The following is an 18,078-nucleotide window of genomic DNA, read 5'->3' as shown; positions in this document are numbered from 1 at the left end:
CTTTTATAACAAAAAATGTATCTTTTCTAAATGCCATAAACATCTGATACTGTAATTCCTTACTTAAAGTGGCTTCATGTGACATCATTCTGTTTCTGTACGTTAACTGCATGTTTGCAACCAAGTTTCCAGTTGAAGCATTTCCCCGACACTTACCGTCAGCAGTTCCGCTTCCACTTCATCATGAACTAGATCGATTCCCATCCTCTTCTCTCGATGAAATAGACATTCTCGGGCTACCTACAGATACACAAGTAATGGAAAACACTAATACAAACTGGCTGAAACCAGTGGCTAGCACTTCTAATGACCTGTTTCTAAAACAAGTCAACAGACACTCCCAATACCAACTTTTCAAGCCATTTTGGTGGAAATCTGGCATGAAACCGACTGTGACAGCTCAGTGAGCCCCTGCTGCCACGTAGCAGGTAGAGTCAGCTTTTCGAAGCAGTTTGAAAAAATTCCTAATTCGGACAGTTGACAAAATGAAGCAGGTGGCATCTAGTTGATCCCCACAAATTGGCATCTGAGAAAATTACTTGGCATTAATTTCTTCTAGAAATAACCTGAAATACAGTCTTCAAGATATTATTTCCGGGGCCGGCCCTGTGGCCGAGTGGTTGAGTTTGCCCGCTCCGCTTAGGCGGCCCAGGATTTTGCCGGTCCGGATCCTGGGCGTGGACATGGCAGCACTCATCAAGCCATGCTGAGGTGGCGTCCCACATGCTACAACTAGAAGGACCCACAACTAAGAACATACAACTATGTACTGGGGGGATTTGGAGAGAAAAAGCAGGAAAAAAAAAAAAAAAGATTGGCAACAGTTAGCTCAGGTGCCAATCTTTAGCAAAAAAAAAAAAAGATATTATTTCCAAATATTTTCTATTAGGAAGAAACAAATGATTATCTTTAAAGATACCAAAACATTTTTTTCAGCAAATAATCCAAGTGACTATGTTTAAAGCACCGTTTATTGTTTTCTTCACTATAAAAATAATGTGCATTATCCATTAAAGAGAAAAAATACAGAAAGTAGAAATGACTGACTTACCCCTTCCCCTGTCACTGTTTTGTTTGTTTTTAATAAAACAAAGGTTATAATGTCCTTACAATTTTATATTAGGCTTTTTAAAATTGACATTAAAGGGGAGGCCCCAACCATGAAATACTCTGAGACAAAGTATGTTAGTGACTCTAACGGAAAACAGCTTAAATTGCTGCCAGTAAATTATGTATGAAAGGACATTATGTAACTGTTAAAATACTTTTTTTCAAAGACTATTTCATGACATGGGGCAACTGTATCATGTTAAATTTTTTAAAAGCATAAACTATAATAGTAGGTGCACTGTAATCCAGATATATCATTAAACAAACTCTTTGAGTGACTCTCTAGTTTTTTTAATAGCATAATTTATGTTTACTGTTAGGTAGTAGTAAACATGTAGGTAGCCCGAGAATGTAGACAAGTTAATAAGTTGGGGGCAACTCTGATTATTTTGACATGTATTACTAAATGGCTTTCTAGGAAGTTTCTATTTGTCCACAATCCAATAAATGAAAGTGTCCACTTTCTGCATTTTTGCCAACCCTACATGTTTGATCAGTTTTCATCTTTGCAAAGCTGATAAGCCAAAACTGGTTACTTCATTCATTTAATTTGTATTTTTATTGAATTTTAACATTTTTTCTTATATTAGTCGATCATCTGTATTTTCTCTTTTGAGATGTATCTGTTTGTGTGCCTGGCTCTAATTTTAATCAGGACTTCCTGATACTGTATTGATAGAACTGCTCAAACAGACAAGAACATCTAGACAAAAATTGCAGAAAAAAATCAAATTCTACCCATCTCTCTGAAAGCAACCATCACTGAAAGGAGTCCTAAGGAAAGAAACGGAATCTCCTCTGGAAATCCAGAGGGTATGTGGCTGTCATTTTAAGGACACTTTAAAGTACTTAGGGGTGGTGTGGGGTGTAGAATAGACCAGGAATCCTCAAAACAAACTGGGGCCAGAGAAAATACCACAGGGCTTCTGAGCCTAAAAAACAATTCATGATGGGTTCATTAAAAAGACATCATGAGCGCACTTTTGACCTTTCTCAGGATTTCTGGCGGCTGTGTGTATCTGTGTGTGCTTGAGTTTAGTGGGGAGGGGGCACAATAAGAAGGAACTGTGCTCAGGAGTCTGCAACAAACCCCTCAACCTTCTAGGCTTCTAGCTCCTCGATTCTCTAAACTCTCCTACTTCAGACATCATGGCAAAGACCTACTACAAATGCTCATCACATGCGAAATATGCGGAAGAATGGTGTTGGCTTTTCTCATCAAAATATATGCACCTTCTGAAATCGTTTCTGTAATTTGCACATTTTAAAATAAGAGAGTCTTCTTTCAATGCTGGTGGGTAGAATGGAGTGGAGGGTCCATCCCACACCCAGAGGGTTAGAGGCAATTTAGCCCACCCAAAAGCCTGGCCAGAGGCCAGCAGCCAAATGCAGTGCTGCCTTCACAAGCATGACAACGGGCTCATCCTCAGCCTCATGTGCCTGTTGAATCAAGCTCACTCTGTCTCTTAAGAAGGTCTCTTTTGAGAATGTCACTGTGCCCGGAAATGGAATCATGACATGTACATAGGAGGTATTTCATGACACAGACTAAAAGAATAGTTGTTTTTTTTTCAAATACTGTTTACATTAATCCAGGGACAACAGTGACCAAGCAGCCTATTTAAGAGATGGGAAGAAGGCGTTTTCACCATAACACACTGTGTGTCCTAAGGGTGTCTCTTTAATTAGCCTCCTTTGCTTTGCATTCAGAATTCCCTCTACTTAAATGGTTGTTCTGGTATAAAAATGGCAATGGTTTTACCATTACTGAAACCAGTTACAGATTTATACAGGATGTCGGCTTCTATCGAAACATAATTCAATAGATAAATAACCTCAGGAATTCAACCAATGTGTTACAGTCATTAAAAAGCAGTGTCTTTTCTCATAGGGCCTTGTATTTACCTGAAGAGGGGCTTCTGTCTCCATCAAAGCCCTCTCCAATTTTTTCTTAACATCAGTTAGTTCATTTGTCTCTCCAATCATTGCATCCAACTCATGAATGATTTCAGATTTCCAAAATCCAATGTCATTGACACGTTCTCCCAAATTTTGGGTGGAGTCTGCCTGGGTTTTTCTCGTTTGTTGATATTTGTCTTGAATCAGGCGAGATGTATCCACCCTTAGTCTCTCTGAATTGTGCCGGGAAGTGTTGGATTCTAGATAGTTGGTTAGATTGGACCTGTACCAGTCATCAGGGGTGTACCTGGTGAAGAGGGTAGTTCTGTTGGAAACAAAGGGGAGCATGGTGCTCTCGCACACCTTCTGAGACCTGGCGCAGTACGGGGCCAGGGTCGGCAAGCTGGAGGCCACTCTGTAGTATGTGCTGGGTCTCCAAGGCAGGCTCAAGCCATGTGCCAAATTGTAGTGGGGGAAGCGGGCCCTGTAGCTTGATGCCATGGTACTGATGGCCGGTAGAAAGTCACTTGGTGTTGCTCTAGGGTGGGCACAACTTGTCGTTACAGTAGAACCTAAAAGCTCCATGATGCTCAAATACTATTTGTAAATCTCTCCTGTTGAAAAGGGAAAGAAAAGGTAAAAATAGACAGTCACATAAATTAATCTTTGGTTAAAACTTACAAGTAAAAGGCCTCATCTGACTTAGTATTCGTAGCAGTGCTCTCTAACACATTAGATATTTGTTTTAATTTGATATCCTTTACCAGCAATAATATATTTAAAAAAATAATTTTTTCCCATCTCCATAGCTCTAGAATGTATTAAAATCATATTTTTTAGATTGGCCATTTGAATTTTTGAAATATTTTTTAAATCACGAGAATATTGTCTTGTAACAAATTCAGATTAAGAGCCTGAACTATGCATTTTAACAGATAGAGATTCAAATCTTGGCTCTGCTGTTTATTAGCTGTGTGACATTGGGCAAATTATGTTACCTCTCTGTGCCTCAGTTTCCTCATCTCCTTATATTATTGGGAATAATAACAGTACTTACTTCTTTGGATTGTTATGAGTAATTTCAGCAGCAAGGGGTTGCCTGGCAGCAACCCTCCCCCTCCACCAAGTCATCCTAAAAAAATGCACAAACGCATAACGATGGTATGGTTGGTATGCAAACACAGCTCAAGGCAAGTACCCAGATCCCTCTTCCTGGCAACTTGCCACCAGGAAGCACCTCCAGTGTAGACATTCGAGGGCAGCCACAGGGCTATGAGGATTGAGTGAGACAATGCTAAGTATTCAGAATGTTTAGCACAGTTCTGGGCACTTAGTAAATGCTCAATAAACGTCAACTTTTAAAATTACTAATACGGAGGAGGATACAAAGTAAGAGGGAGATATCCATCCTCCCGCCAAGACTGAACTCAGCAGTAGACACTGTCAACAGTCCGTTAATAGTTGAATCTTTCCAGATTTTTCCTCTTCATATACCAACTCATGTATTATTTTTAAACTTATATACATCTACCAAATATCACTTGTATATATGCAAAGAGCTTTTTAACACAAAAATGGAATTATCTTAATCATTGTCATTCCAGAACACATATTTTTAAAAATCTATATTTTGGACCTCTCCCCCTGTTAGAAAATATAGATCTGCTTCATCTTTCTTACCAGCTGAAAGGGATTTTATTGTCTTGAAATTTTGGTCATTATTAGTTCAGAAAGCCAAGGATGTCACAGACTACGACGTACCTTTCAGCATCTAAACATCACTCTGTTTGGGGGTTAATGTCCATGGACCTTTTTACTAAAAAGGAAAAATAAAATCAGCTCCAACTCTATAGCCTGCCCAGAAAAAAAAAATCATTTAATGATTATTTAAATAGCTATGCCTTGGGGCTCTTGGTACCCAAACCACAAAATAATCTATTTGTAGAATTGTGGTTAAATCAAAATCCACTCAGACCACATGTGATGAAACAGCTGCCCACTGCCAGTGGTGGTGTCCCACACGACCCCAGCTCCCTGACTTTTTCCTACTTTTTCCCTCCCTTAGCCCCCAAACACCTTATACTGGCCAAGCTTAGAGTACGATGGTAAAAAAGAAACCTTAATAACCACTTGCACTTCTTCACCTCAGTTTGAAGTTTAAACATCACTTTCTGAGAAAGCAAATTCAAAGTAACTTGAGACCTTAGAGTCCTTATGGCTACTTTCAGTTTCAACCCCTTCCCCAAGTCAAATCTAGAAATAATCCAGTCAGTTTTCTTTCAGCAAGAAGCTTCAAGTGAGATTGGACCACTCTTATTTGGCTTTTCTTAATTCTTGACAATAAAAAAATCTAAAAGCTAATGTCTCACTTGGTCCTTCAACCGTGGAATTCCAAGTGTAGGATTACCACGTGTTTACCCAACTCCCATTTTGTTGAAATCTTGAGGCATCTCAACCCATGTTTGTCAATTATTGAACCATGACTCATCTGCTCTAGGGGTGATGTGCGAAATGCAGAGGGTCATAAGCCAGAGGAGACATATGGATTGAGAAAAGCGATACAGTTTACAAAGCACCCAGCGATATTTTTTAAAGTTAGGGATGGGATATAATTTAGAATCTGGAATCTGAAGCATAAAGCCCAGTTGTTCAAAGTTCACAGATGTAGAGCTCCTCATGTATGGCAGTAAGGTTCATGGAGAGACAATATTCTACAGCCACAGCTGAAGTTCTGGCTCCAGTCAGCCATCTTATAAGTTGTTCAGGAAGATGGAATAAAAGACAACAGTGTGGCAATGTCTTACATTTTTTGTCATTATTGGTCAAGAAAACAGTGTCGTGGCCTAAGAAATATTTAACTCAAAATGGACTTCTGCCTCTAACCAGAATAGAATAATAAAAACTAGATTTAGCCTCTTAATCTAAAAAACTAGACAAAATATATGAAACAACTGTTTTCAGACATTGGACCACAGGCACACAGGACTCAGATTCCCGAGAGAAGAGAAACAAATAAGGTGAGTCGTCTGATCATCCTTACATTCTGCCTGGAGGAAATTTCCAGACTACAGGAAAAACGGATGAAAACCAAACAGAGCCTGGCAGCATTTGTAAGTTGAGGAAGACATCAGCATTTGGGGAGGCTGAGACAGCTAGAAGTTGTCAAGCAGGATTCTGGAATAAAGCAAGCTATGCAGAAAAAGAGTTCCATAAATGTACGTAGGGGTCCACGTGAGTCTCTGCTGAGTAACAGGCTGCACATACATCAAGGGCCATCCCACAGACCTTGGCAAAGAATGACAGCAGGGTTGTTAGTTGAATAATTTCTAGAGCTCACAGAAGGTGGAGAGACATTTTGAACTCAGACCAGTCAGAGTGGAGAGTTGCCTGGTGCATTCATTCCATAGAGACCCCACAGAGGTCACACACTAGAGGTGGGGCTGATCTAGCTCTGGAACGAAGGTTGGTAAGACTCACTCTAGCAAAGTTTAAATACAGGCCTCAAAGAGATCAAACTACTCCACAAGTAATTAAATTGCCTGACAACATCAAGATACTCAAATATATAACATCACAATGTCTATCATCTGATCAAAAATTTCCAGACACGCCAAGAAGCAGAAAAATGTGACTCATAATTAGGAGAAAAATAAGTCAATAGAAACAGGTCGATAGAAACATGGCAGAGATGTGATGGCACTAGCAGAAGTACAAGTATTTAAAGGAAAACAAGAAAATAATGAAGAGACACATGGCAGATTAAAAAAAGAACCAAATGGAACTTTAGGAATAAAACATACGCTATATACTTATACAATATATATTTGCACAATTTCACTAGGTGGGATTAATAGCAGATTAGACACTGAAGAAAAAAAGACTAGTGAGCTCCAATCTAACCAAACCAAAGCACAGAGGTTTTTGTTTTGTTTTGTTAACTGAAAAAAAAGCCTCAGTAACCTAGGGTACAATATCAAGGGATCTAACATCATGTACTTGGAGTGTCATAAAGAGAGGGGAGGGAGACAAAAATATTTAAAGAAATGATGGCTGCATATTTTCTGAATTTGATGAAAACTAAATTCCTAGGTCTAAGAAGGCCCACACATTCCAAAAGGATAAACACACATGCGTATGCACACACACACAGGGACTACCATCACCACCACCACCACCATCACTTGAAGGCTCATAATAATTGAATTGCTGAAAATCCACAATAAAGAGAAAAACTTAAAATTAGAGAAAAAGACACATTAGGTAGAAAGGAACAAAGATAAGAATTAGTGCATAATTCCTGTCAGAAACTATGCAAGCCAGAAGACAACCAAAAACATTTTGAAAGGGCTGGAAGAAGGTACAAGCCTATAATTCTACATCCAGTGAAAACATCCTTCCAAGATGAAGGTGAAATAAAATTTTTTCATAAAAACAAAAGCCAAGAGAATTCATCAGCAGTAGAACTGCACTAACAAGATTGCTAAGGAAAGTTCTTCAGGAAAAAAGAAATTATACCAGATGGAAGCCTGGATCTGCATAAAGAAATGAGGTGTCAGAAATGCTCAGTATGTGTGCTAATATAAAAAAAAACTTTCCTGACTTTTAAATTTCTTTAAAAGATGGTTGTTTAAAGTAAAAATAATAAAAATTTATTGTGGAGTTTATAATAAAAATAGAAGTAAAGCTTCCTCAGAGGTGAGAAGCTCAAAATTATTTTCACAGTAAATACTCAGATGCTCTTCACCTTTTTCATTCCCATTCTCTCACAAATTTACAATGGAGTTTTCCAGATGTGACATGACATGTGATACATGATAACACACTGAAAGCAGAAGCAGATACAAGAACGCAGCTACTAAGATAGAAATTAAAGAACTTTGACAAAAATGAAAAACAACGCCACTCTTCTCGCTAAATGTTTTTGTTTCAGAAAACAATTTTTTTAATTCAAAAAATGTTATTTATGTTACTACATAATAGATTATTATGGTTGTTTTAAAAAGAATATTTTTCATTTCTGAATTTTAATTTCTTTTTTTTAGTAGTTTTTTGGTGAGGAAGATTGGCCCTGAGCTAACATCTGTTGCCACTCTTACTTGTTTTTTCCTCCCCAAATCTCTGGTGCATAGTTGTATATCCTAGTTGCAAGTACTGCTAGTTCTTCTTTGTTGGATGCCACCACAGCTTGATGAGCAGTGGCTTGATGAGCAGTGTGTATGTCCGCACCCAGGATCCGAACCGGCAAACCCCGGGCCACTGAAGCAGAATGCACAAACTTAACCACTATGCCACCAGGCCAGCCTCTTGAATTTTAATTTCTAATATAATAAATATCAACGGATGTAATCCACATAAACTAAAGCTCTTTGAGGTCCTCAACACGAGGTCGTTTAGTATAAAGGAGTCCTGAGAACAAAAAGTTTTGGAACTGCTGACCTGGAGCAATCTCTAAGAAAAAAATAAAACAGAGTTGAAGCTAATAAGTCAATAGTGGAGAAAAAAATAGAAGACTTACAAAAGACACATAATTAATCCAAGAGAAAAGAGACAAAAATAAGACAAAGAGAAAACAAATAGCAAGATGATAGATACAAACCAAACCATACTGATAATTACATTTATAATAAATGGTTTAACAATCAAATTAAAAGGCACAGATTCTTAGATTGATTTTTTAAAAGCAATATTTAACTATACGCTGTGGAGAAAAATTCTCATTTTAAATATAAAACACAGACAAGTTAAAAATAAAAGTATGGAAAAAGATAGGCCAAGTAAACACTAATCGAAAGAATATTTAAATGGCTATATTAACATCAAACCAAGTAGACTTCAGAAGAAGAAATATTATCAAAGATAAAGAGAGAAATAAGGATAAATGGATTAATCAAGGACATGTAATGATCTTAAATATCTATGTAACTATTAACAGAATTTTTAATAAATGAAGCAAAAACTGGCAGAACTAAAATGAGAAATAAACAAATCCACAGTTATAGTCAGATATTTCAACACTCATCTGTCAGTAATTAATGGAACAAATAGACAGAAAACTGGTTTACAGATAGGATACTTGAACGCTACAACTAACTGGACCTAATTTACATCTAAAGAACACTCTACTCAAAACAGCAGATTACACACTATTTCTAACTGCACAGAGAATATCCACCAAGGTTGACCATATTCTGTACCATAAAACGAGTCTCAAGGAACTCAAAATAATGAAATGATACATAGTATGCTCCCTGACCATATCAGAAGTAAACTGGAAACCAGTAACAGAACGATATTTGGAAAATCCTCAAATAGGAGGAAATTAAACAACATACTTCTAAATATCCAATGGGTCAATGAAGAAATCAAATGAGAAATGTGGAAATATTTTGAACTGAATGCGAATGAAAACACAGAATACCAAAATCGTATAATGCAGTTAAAACAATGTTTAGAGGGAAGTGTATAGCTTTAAATTCTTATATTAAAGTAAGAGTGAGCCAAAATCAATGATCTACACTTTCATCTTAAAGGCTAGAAAAAAAAAAGTGAAGTAAACCCAAAGCAGTGGGACGGAGATAGTAAAGAGAAAAACTCAACAAAGTAGAAAATGAACAAACAGGAAAAAAGAAATGAAACTCTAGTAATAAAATTGATAAACCTCTTGCTACACTGATTAGGATAAAAAGAGGACAAATTACTAATATCAGAAATGAAAGAGGGACTATTTCTACAGACCCTGCAAACATTAGAAAATTAATGAAGCATTATTACCAATAATTTTATGGTGAGAAATTTGACAACATGGATGAAATGAACAAAATTCTATACAGACACAAATAACCAGAACTGACTAAAGAAGAAATGGATAATCTGAATAGCCCTATAGTAATTAAATAAATTGAACCTATAGCTTAAAATGCTTCCTTAGAGAAAATTTCAAGCCCAGATGGCTTCACTAATGAACCCCACCAAACTCTTAAGGAAGAAATAATACGTCAGTTTTAAAAAGTCCATGGCTTGCTTTTGTGATATGACTTTTGTAATATTTAAATTATTCTCTAAATTCTAACTCAGTCACTTCCAAAGAGGGCATGACACATACTAAGATCCATTAACTGATGCTATAAATATGTCATATTTGCAAATAAACTGAACAAATTCTTTGGAAAAATGACTGAAAATAGCTGTGGAAAAATCTGTCCCATAAATCGTGCAATTATATTTTATTATACTTTTAGTCATAACCAGAAAGTGTTTTAAGAAGTGAGACATGCTACAAAAAGTCAAATACAGTGTTTGACTATGTTCATTTAATGTGAGGTCAATAGTTATTTACATAATGGAAAAGTGCTATAATCATCTTCTATAAATACTGACATGCTAAAAATATGATTAATCACACAGAGATTGTCAGTACTAGGAAGCTCTATTTCCAATCCAAAAGGTAGCCTCAAGTTGAAAAAACATATTTTATTAGCATATTAAGGCAAGACTTTAAAATCATAAACATTTTAAGGTATAAAAACCTATAGATCATTTTCTGCAGAAGACATGACAAGTACAGAGGTTACCATGACTTGCTCCATGCCCTGCCTCCAATGAGTAGCAAGCACAGGCTTGAAATGACCTCATACAACCCCATTTAGTTTCTTTGGTCAGATCCATTTTATTACTTGCAGTTTCAATCTGAAGCAGAATAAAACATTGCCCCAATACATTAATAAATACCAGAATTAGAAAAACTTATATCAGGTTTTGATGTTTAAGTAATTTCTCTTTATGTATATATTAAGTAAGAATGCAGGAAAAGCTAAATAATATCTTTCTTCCAAGAGAAAGTTCGATAAGGAACTCTGTTCATTGATGGTGGAAGTATAAATTACTACACATTGGAGAGCTATGTGACAGCATCTGGTAAAGTTGAAAAAGGACATTCCCTATGACTCAGCAATTCAACTTTCTGATATTTACCTAGAGAAACTCAAGTATGTACATAATTAGAATGCATAAGAATATGTTTCTAATAATTTTTAAAAGGGAACTGCCTAAAAGTCCGTCAACAGGAGTATGCATATGTAACTTATGGTAAATTCCTACAAAAATGATCACACAAGAGTTTAAATGAACAACCTAGACCATATATAGCATGATATCATTAAACTTAAAACTTAAAAATAGTAAACTTAAAAAATAACACTATAGGAGTCATGTCAGTAACATGGCAGAACGAGCAGTTCCTTCTATCTCTCCCCCCTCGAACTACAACTAAATGGACATTCATTGATCAATGGAGGATACTCACACAGCCCCTCAGGATGCCTGAGAGACCTCCACTGCAATACATCGGAGAGTGGAAGGACTACCCCTGGGGAGGAGGTGGAGATAGGTGAGAACTCTGCGCCCCCGGACAGCCCAGTACCCGTGAGCGACTGCTCTCCTGGTTAATGCGCTCATAGCACGGCTGCAGCCCCGAGGGTGGGCGTGCACCTCGGTGCAACTATGGAAACAGGTGACTGCAGCCCTGAGTCCCCCATGGTTGCTCTTTAGTCCAGTGGGAAAGCCCACAGTCCCACTGCAGCCCCAGGGAGTGTCTCGGGCTCAGACTCAGTGGGGAGGCCCCACCCACCAAGGACAAAGGCTAGTGCAACCTAGGTGCAGAGGCGGTGTAGCTGCAAGTCTGGGCAAACACCCCCTCGGCTGCCTTAGACGCCCATAGCTCTGCTGTGGACCCAAAAGGGCAAGTGAGACCCAGCAGGACTGTGGGAGCATGCAGTAACAACCCTGAGCCCCAGTGTGATCACTCCTTGGTCCAGTGGGAATGTCCACAGTCCTACCACAGCCCTGGGGAGTAACTTGGGCTCCGTCCCAGTGGGGAGTTCCCACCCACCAAGTGCAAAGGCTGGTGCAACCTAGGAACAGATGGTGGTGTATCTGCAGCCTGGGCAAAAGTGCCCCCAGCTACTGCAAACGTCCACAGTATCACAGCAGCTCCAAAGAGGCAGTATGACTGACAGGACGGTGGGAGCAGGAGGCAGCAGCCCTGAACCCCTGTATGATCACTCCCTCAACCAGTGGGAGAGTCCACAATCCCACCACAGTCCCAGGGAGCACCACTGGCTCAAACCCAGTGGGGAGGCCCCACTCACCGAAAACAACAGCTGGTACAAACTAGGGCCAGATGGAGGCAGAACTGCGAGTCTGGGCAAACAAGCTCCTAGCTGCCTTGAAAGCCCATAACACCACTGTGGTCCCTTAGGGGGGAGCACATCTAGGCAGGTCTGTGGGAGCAGGCAGCAGCAACCCAGAGCCCCTCTGTGATTGTTCCCACACTGGAACATAGACAAAATCAGAAAATTGCAGCTCTCCATCAGAACAGGTTAGCAAATGCTTAAATATAATATTAAAGATAAATGGAAAGAAAAAACCAAGAATAAATATAATCTTGTCATTTTAACAACAAACTCACAATGCAAGATGAAATAAGATGTGACAATAACAACTTAGAAGGGGAAGAGGAGAAGAATGGAACTGGCTTAGTCTAAGGAAATAAGAAACCATCAGAAAATGGACTATGTAATCTATGAGATGTTTATACAAACCACATGGTAACCAGTAAACAAATAATTAGAACAGAGACAAATTATAAATAAGGATAAAACTAAGAAAACTAGCATATAAAACCACCTAACTGAATTGGTAGTCTGAAATACATGGGACGAGAAACAAAGGAAATGCAGGAGAACAGGAAAACAAGCGATAAAATGTCAGCATAAGGCCCTCATATATGAATAATCCCTCTAAATATAAATGGATTGAATTCTCCAATCAAAAGACACAGAGTGGCAGGATGGATTAAAAAACAAGACCCAACAAGATGCTTCCTCCAGCAAACACATCTCAGCCCCAAAGACAAACACAGACTCAGAGTGAAGGGATGGAAGACGATACTCCAAGCTAATGGTGAACAAAATAAAGCAGGAGTCACCATACTTATATCAGACAAAGCAGACTTCAAGACAAAACAGGTAGAGAGAGACAAAGATAGGCAGTATATAATGATAAAAGGGACACTCCACCAAGAAGACATAACACTTATAAACATACATGCACCCCACACAGGAGCACCAAAGTACATAAAGCAACTATTAACAAACCTAAAAGGAGGCATTAACAACAATACAATAATAGCAGGGGACCTCACACCCCACTTACACCAATAGGTAGATCATCCAGACAGAAAGTCAACAAGGAAATTGTAGAATTAAATAGAAAACTAGACCAGATGGATTTAATAGACATATATAGAACAATCCATTGAAAAACAGCAGGTTACATGTTCTTCTCAAGTGCGCATGGAACATTCTCCAGGATAGACCATATCTTGGGAAACAAAGCAAGCCTCAACAAATTTAAGATGATTGAAATAATATCAAGCATCATGTCTGGCAATAATGCTATGAAACTAGAAATCAGTGATAAGAAAAAAGCTGGGAAAGGGGCAAAGATGTGGACATTAAACAACATGCTACTGAATGAACAATGGATCATTGAAGAAATCAAAGGAGAAATTGAATATTATCTGGAGACAAATGAAAATGAAAACACACAATACCAATTCATTTGGGATGCAGCAAAAGCAGTCCGACAAGGGAAATTCATTGCAATACAGGCTCACCTCAACAAACAAGAAAAATCTCAAATAAGCAATCTCAAACTACACCTAACAGAATTATAAAAAGAGGAACAAACAAAGCCCAAACTTGGTAGAAGGAGGGAAATAATAAAAATCACAGCAGAAATAAATGAAATTGAAACAAAAAAGACAGTAAAAAGGATCAATGAAACAAAAAGCTGTTTCTTCGAGAAAATAAACAAAATTGACAAACTCTTAGCCAGGCTCACTAAGAAAAAAAGAGAGAAGACTCAAGTAAACAACAATAGAAATGAAAGAGGAGAAATTACAACAGATACCACAGAAATACAAAAGATTATAAGAGAATACTATGAAAAACTATAACAAATTGGACAACCTGGAGGAAATGGATAAATTCATAGAGTCTTACAACCTCCCCAAATTGAATCAAGAAGAAATAGAGAATCTGAATAGACCAATCACAAGTAAAGAGATTGAAACAGTAATCAAAAACCTCCTCAAAAATAAAAGTCCAGGACCAGACAGCTTCTCTGGAGAATTCTACCAAACATTCAAAGAAGATTTAATACCTATCCTTCTCAAACTATTCCAGAAAATTGAGGAAGATGGAGCACTTCCTAACACATTCTATGAGGCCAACATCACTCTGATACGAAAGCCAGACAAGGAGAACATAATGAAGAAAAATTACAGGCCAATATCGCTGATGAACATAGATGAAAAATCCTCAACAAAATATTGGCAAACTGAATACAGCAATACATTAAAAAGATCATACATCATGATCAAGTGAGATTCATACCAGGGACACAGGGATGGTTCAACATCCACAAATCAATCAATGTGATACACCACATTAACAAAATGAGGACCAAAAACCACATGATCATCTCAATAGACACAGAGAAAGCATTTGACAAGATCCAACATCCATTTATGATAAAAATGTTCAATAAAATGGGTATAGAAGGAAAGTACCTCAACATAATAAAGGCCATATATGACAAACCCACAGCAAACATCACACTCACTGAAAGCCATACGTCTGAGAACAGGAACAAGACAAGGGTGTCCACTTTCACCACTCTTATTCAACATAGTACTGGAGGTGTTGGCCAGAGCAATTCGGCAGGAAAAAGAAATAAAAGGAATCCACATAGGCAATGAAGAAGTGAAACTCTCACTGTTTGCAGAGGACATGATTCTACATATAGAAAACTCTAAAAAATCCATCAGAAAGCTATTAGAAATAATGAACAACTACAGCAAAGTTGCAGGGTACAAAATCAACTTACAAAACTCAGCCACATTTCTATACTCTAATAATGAACTAACAGAAAGAGAACTCAAGAACACAATCCCATTCACAATTCGACCAAAAAGAATAAAATACTTTGGAATAAATTTAACCAAGGAAGTGAAAGACTTATACAATGAAAACTACGAGATTTTACTGAAAGAAAGTGATGATGACATAAAGAAATGGAAAGACATTCCATGCACATGGATTGGAAGAATAAACATAGTTAAAATGTCCATACTATCCAAAGCAATCTACAGATTCAATGCAATCCCAATCAGAGTTCCAATGACATTCTTCACGGAAATAGAACAAAGAATCCTACAATTCACATAGGGCAACAAAAGACCCCTAATAGCTAAAGCAGTCCTGAGAAAAAAGAACAAAGCTGGAGGCATCACAATCCCTGACTTCAAAATATACTACAAAGCTATAGTAATCAAAGCAGCATGGTACTGGCACAAAAACAGGCACACAGATCAATGGAACAGAACCGAAAGCCCAGAAATTAAACAGCACATCTACAGACAGCTAATCTTCAGCAAAGGAGCTGAGAACATACAATGGAGAAAAGGAAAGTCTCTTCAATAAATGGTGTTGGGAAAACTGGACAGCCACATGCGAAAGAATAAAAGTAGACCATTCTCTTACGACATTCACAAAAATAAATTCAAAATGGATCAAAGACTTGAAGATAAGACTTGAAACCATAAAACTTCTAGAAGAAATATAGGCAGTACACTGTGTGACATCAGTCTTAAAAGGATCTGTGTGGACACCATGTCTTGCTGGACAAGGGAAACAAAAGACAAAATTAACAAGTGGGACTTCATCAGACTAAAGAACTTCTACAAGGCAAAGGAAACCATGATGAAACCAAAAAGACAACCCATCAACTGGGAGAAAATATTTGCAAGTCATATATCTGACAAAGGGGTAATGTCAATAATATATAGAGAACTCACACAACTCAACAACAAAAACTCAAACAACCCAATCAAAACAATGGGCAGAGGATATGAACAGACATTTCTCCAAAGAAGATATGCAGATGGCTAATAGGCACATGAAAAGATGCTCAACATCAGTGATCATCAAGAAAATGCAAGTCAAAGCTACACTAATATATCACCTTACACCATTAGAATGGCTATAATAACCAAGACAAAAAGTAGCAAATGTTGGAGAGAATGTGGAGAAAAAGGAATGCTCATACACTGCTGGTAGGAATGCAAACTGGTGCAGCCACTATGGACAGTATGGAGATTTCTCAAAAAACTAAAAATAAAAATACCTATGACCCAGCTATCCCACCACTGGGTATCTATCCAAAGAACTTGAAATCAACAATTCAAAGAGACTTAGGCACCCCTATGTTCATTGCAGCATTATTCACAATAGCCAAGATGTGGAAGTAACCCAAGTTCCATCAATTAACGATTGGATAAAGAAGATATGGTATATATGTACAATGGAATGCTACTCAGCCATAGAAAGTGACAAAATCATCCCATTCTCAACAACATGGATGGACCTTGAGGGTATTATGTTAAGCAAAATAAGCCAGAAAGAGAAAGGCAAACACTGTATTATTTCACTCATATGTGGAAGATAAACAAACACGTGGACAAAGGGAACTATTTAATGGTTACCTGGGGAAGGGCGGTGAGGGGTGGGCACAAAGGGTGAAAGGGGGCACCCATAAGGTTACTGACAAATAATCATCTACAATTGAAATTTCACAATATTGTAAACTATCATAACCTCAATATAAAAAAACACTATATAAATTCATAACTAGTGAAATATAAAAATGCAGAGTATAGGTAAACACTAAATTCTGGTAGGTGAGGTAGGAGAGAGGGGAACGGGATTCCCAAGGGTACATAGGAGGCCTCATTCCTGCCCAAAACACCTGTTTTGTTTTTTTAAGCGAGGTGTGGGTACATGGATACTTGAACACTCTACTTATTGTGTGCAATATTTCCTTTTAAGAAAGAAAAAAGTGGAATATTTTATCAGATATCTCAAAACACTCTGCCTATTATTAAAACTATTTACTTGCTTTTTTCACAATGACTAAAGGAATAATTTTATCCATTTCTAAAATGTCTATTTCTCTACACCACCACAAGCATCCAGGGAGAAAACATACAAGGCTTGGTCTATTGTCAAAATACAAGTGAGAGCTTCACACGGAGAGCTAAACAGAAAGGGCCGCGGGCAGCGAGAGGACACCTGTCTTGATCTGAATTCAGGACCTCTCTCTGAACAGCCAGGTGACTGTACAGCCCTCCCCTTGGCTGCACTTGGAAAACCCGGCCAATGAAGCAAGGAGAACAAGGTACAGTGTTTGAGGACCAAGCACAGCACTGCTAACAGGTATAAGAAATACGAGTTAGCAGCAGATCGGGGTTTCGGACGCCCCTTCCCTGGTTCCGCATTTAGAAATAACTTCCCAATCCTTTAAAGGCATCAGAAAGATAAGTTATGAAGACATGGAGTTGGGGACCGGGTAGGGGGTGCCTGTGGGTTTGCATGCTTTTTATTTGGGGGGCAGAAGTAGAGAAGAGATCTGGGGGAGGAATCTCAGGGTTTTCACCTCACCCAGACTTCTGAGGTCAGACGTTGGAGCCCTGATTGGGAAAGGGGACCTTGGCGGGGTCGTCCCAGAGGCAGGCAGGAGCCCACGAGACCACTCACCTGTCAGCGGATGCCAGGCAAGGGGCGGGGAAGGGGCGGCGAGCCGGAAGGGTCCCAGCCCCTCCGCCGACCGCCCGCTGAGCCTCAGACCCGCAGGTCGGGCCCTGGCCCCGCCTTGCCCACCTGTGACGTCAGCGCCCGCGGACCACTCAACGGCCGCTCCTGCGGCCTCGCAGGGAGCCGATTGGCTGATGAGAGGAGAGGCCGGCGGGAGCCGGAGGAGCCGAGGGAACCGCGGGGGAGGCGGTTGCCATGGACGCTCTCGCGCTTAGTAACCAAGCTTCCCCGGCGACGCGCCGGTCCGCGAGGTGAAGGAGAAGCTGAAGGGCCAGTGGAGGCCGCGGTGATTCCCCCCGCCTCTCCTGCGGCACCTGATTCGGAGCCCCTCCAGCTGCCAAGAGCTTGGAAACCC

The 18,078-nt window shown here is 39.0% G+C and overlaps 1 protein-coding gene across 3 annotated transcripts in view; it reads right to left on the bottom strand.

Annotated features, from left to right (window-relative positions):
• The window catches only part of TEKT3 (tektin 3), a 41,172-nt gene extending 23,399 nt beyond the window's left edge, over positions 1 to 17,773 (bottom strand). Inside the window, exons 1-5 of one of the 3 annotated variants that reach the window (XM_046674683.1) lie at positions 17,667 to 17,742; positions 4,771 to 4,825; positions 4,067 to 4,141; positions 3,016 to 3,623; positions 157 to 240 (exon numbers count right to left, since the gene is read on the bottom strand). In XM_046674683.1, coding sequence (XP_046530639.1) covers positions 157 to 240; positions 3,016 to 3,594 — 663 coding nt within the window. In that variant the 5' untranslated portion in view covers positions 3,595 to 3,623; positions 4,067 to 4,141; positions 4,771 to 4,825; positions 17,667 to 17,742. Of the gene's footprint in view, positions 1 to 156; positions 241 to 3,015; positions 3,624 to 4,066; positions 4,142 to 4,770; positions 4,826 to 17,666 lie in introns of all 3 variants that reach the window. The other 2 variants (XM_046674682.1, XM_046674684.1) reach the window with 2 other exon arrangements.
• Between the last annotated feature and the right edge of the window lie 305 nt (positions 17,774 to 18,078).

Source organism: Equus quagga, chromosome 11 (genome assembly GCF_021613505.1).
Source record: "Equus quagga isolate Etosha38 chromosome 11, UCLA_HA_Equagga_1.0, whole genome shotgun sequence".
Taxonomy (NCBI): domain Eukaryota; kingdom Metazoa; phylum Chordata; class Mammalia; order Perissodactyla; family Equidae; genus Equus; species Equus quagga.
The sequence above is the reverse complement of the archived record's forward strand: the minus strand, read 5'-3'. Positions and strand labels throughout refer to the sequence as shown.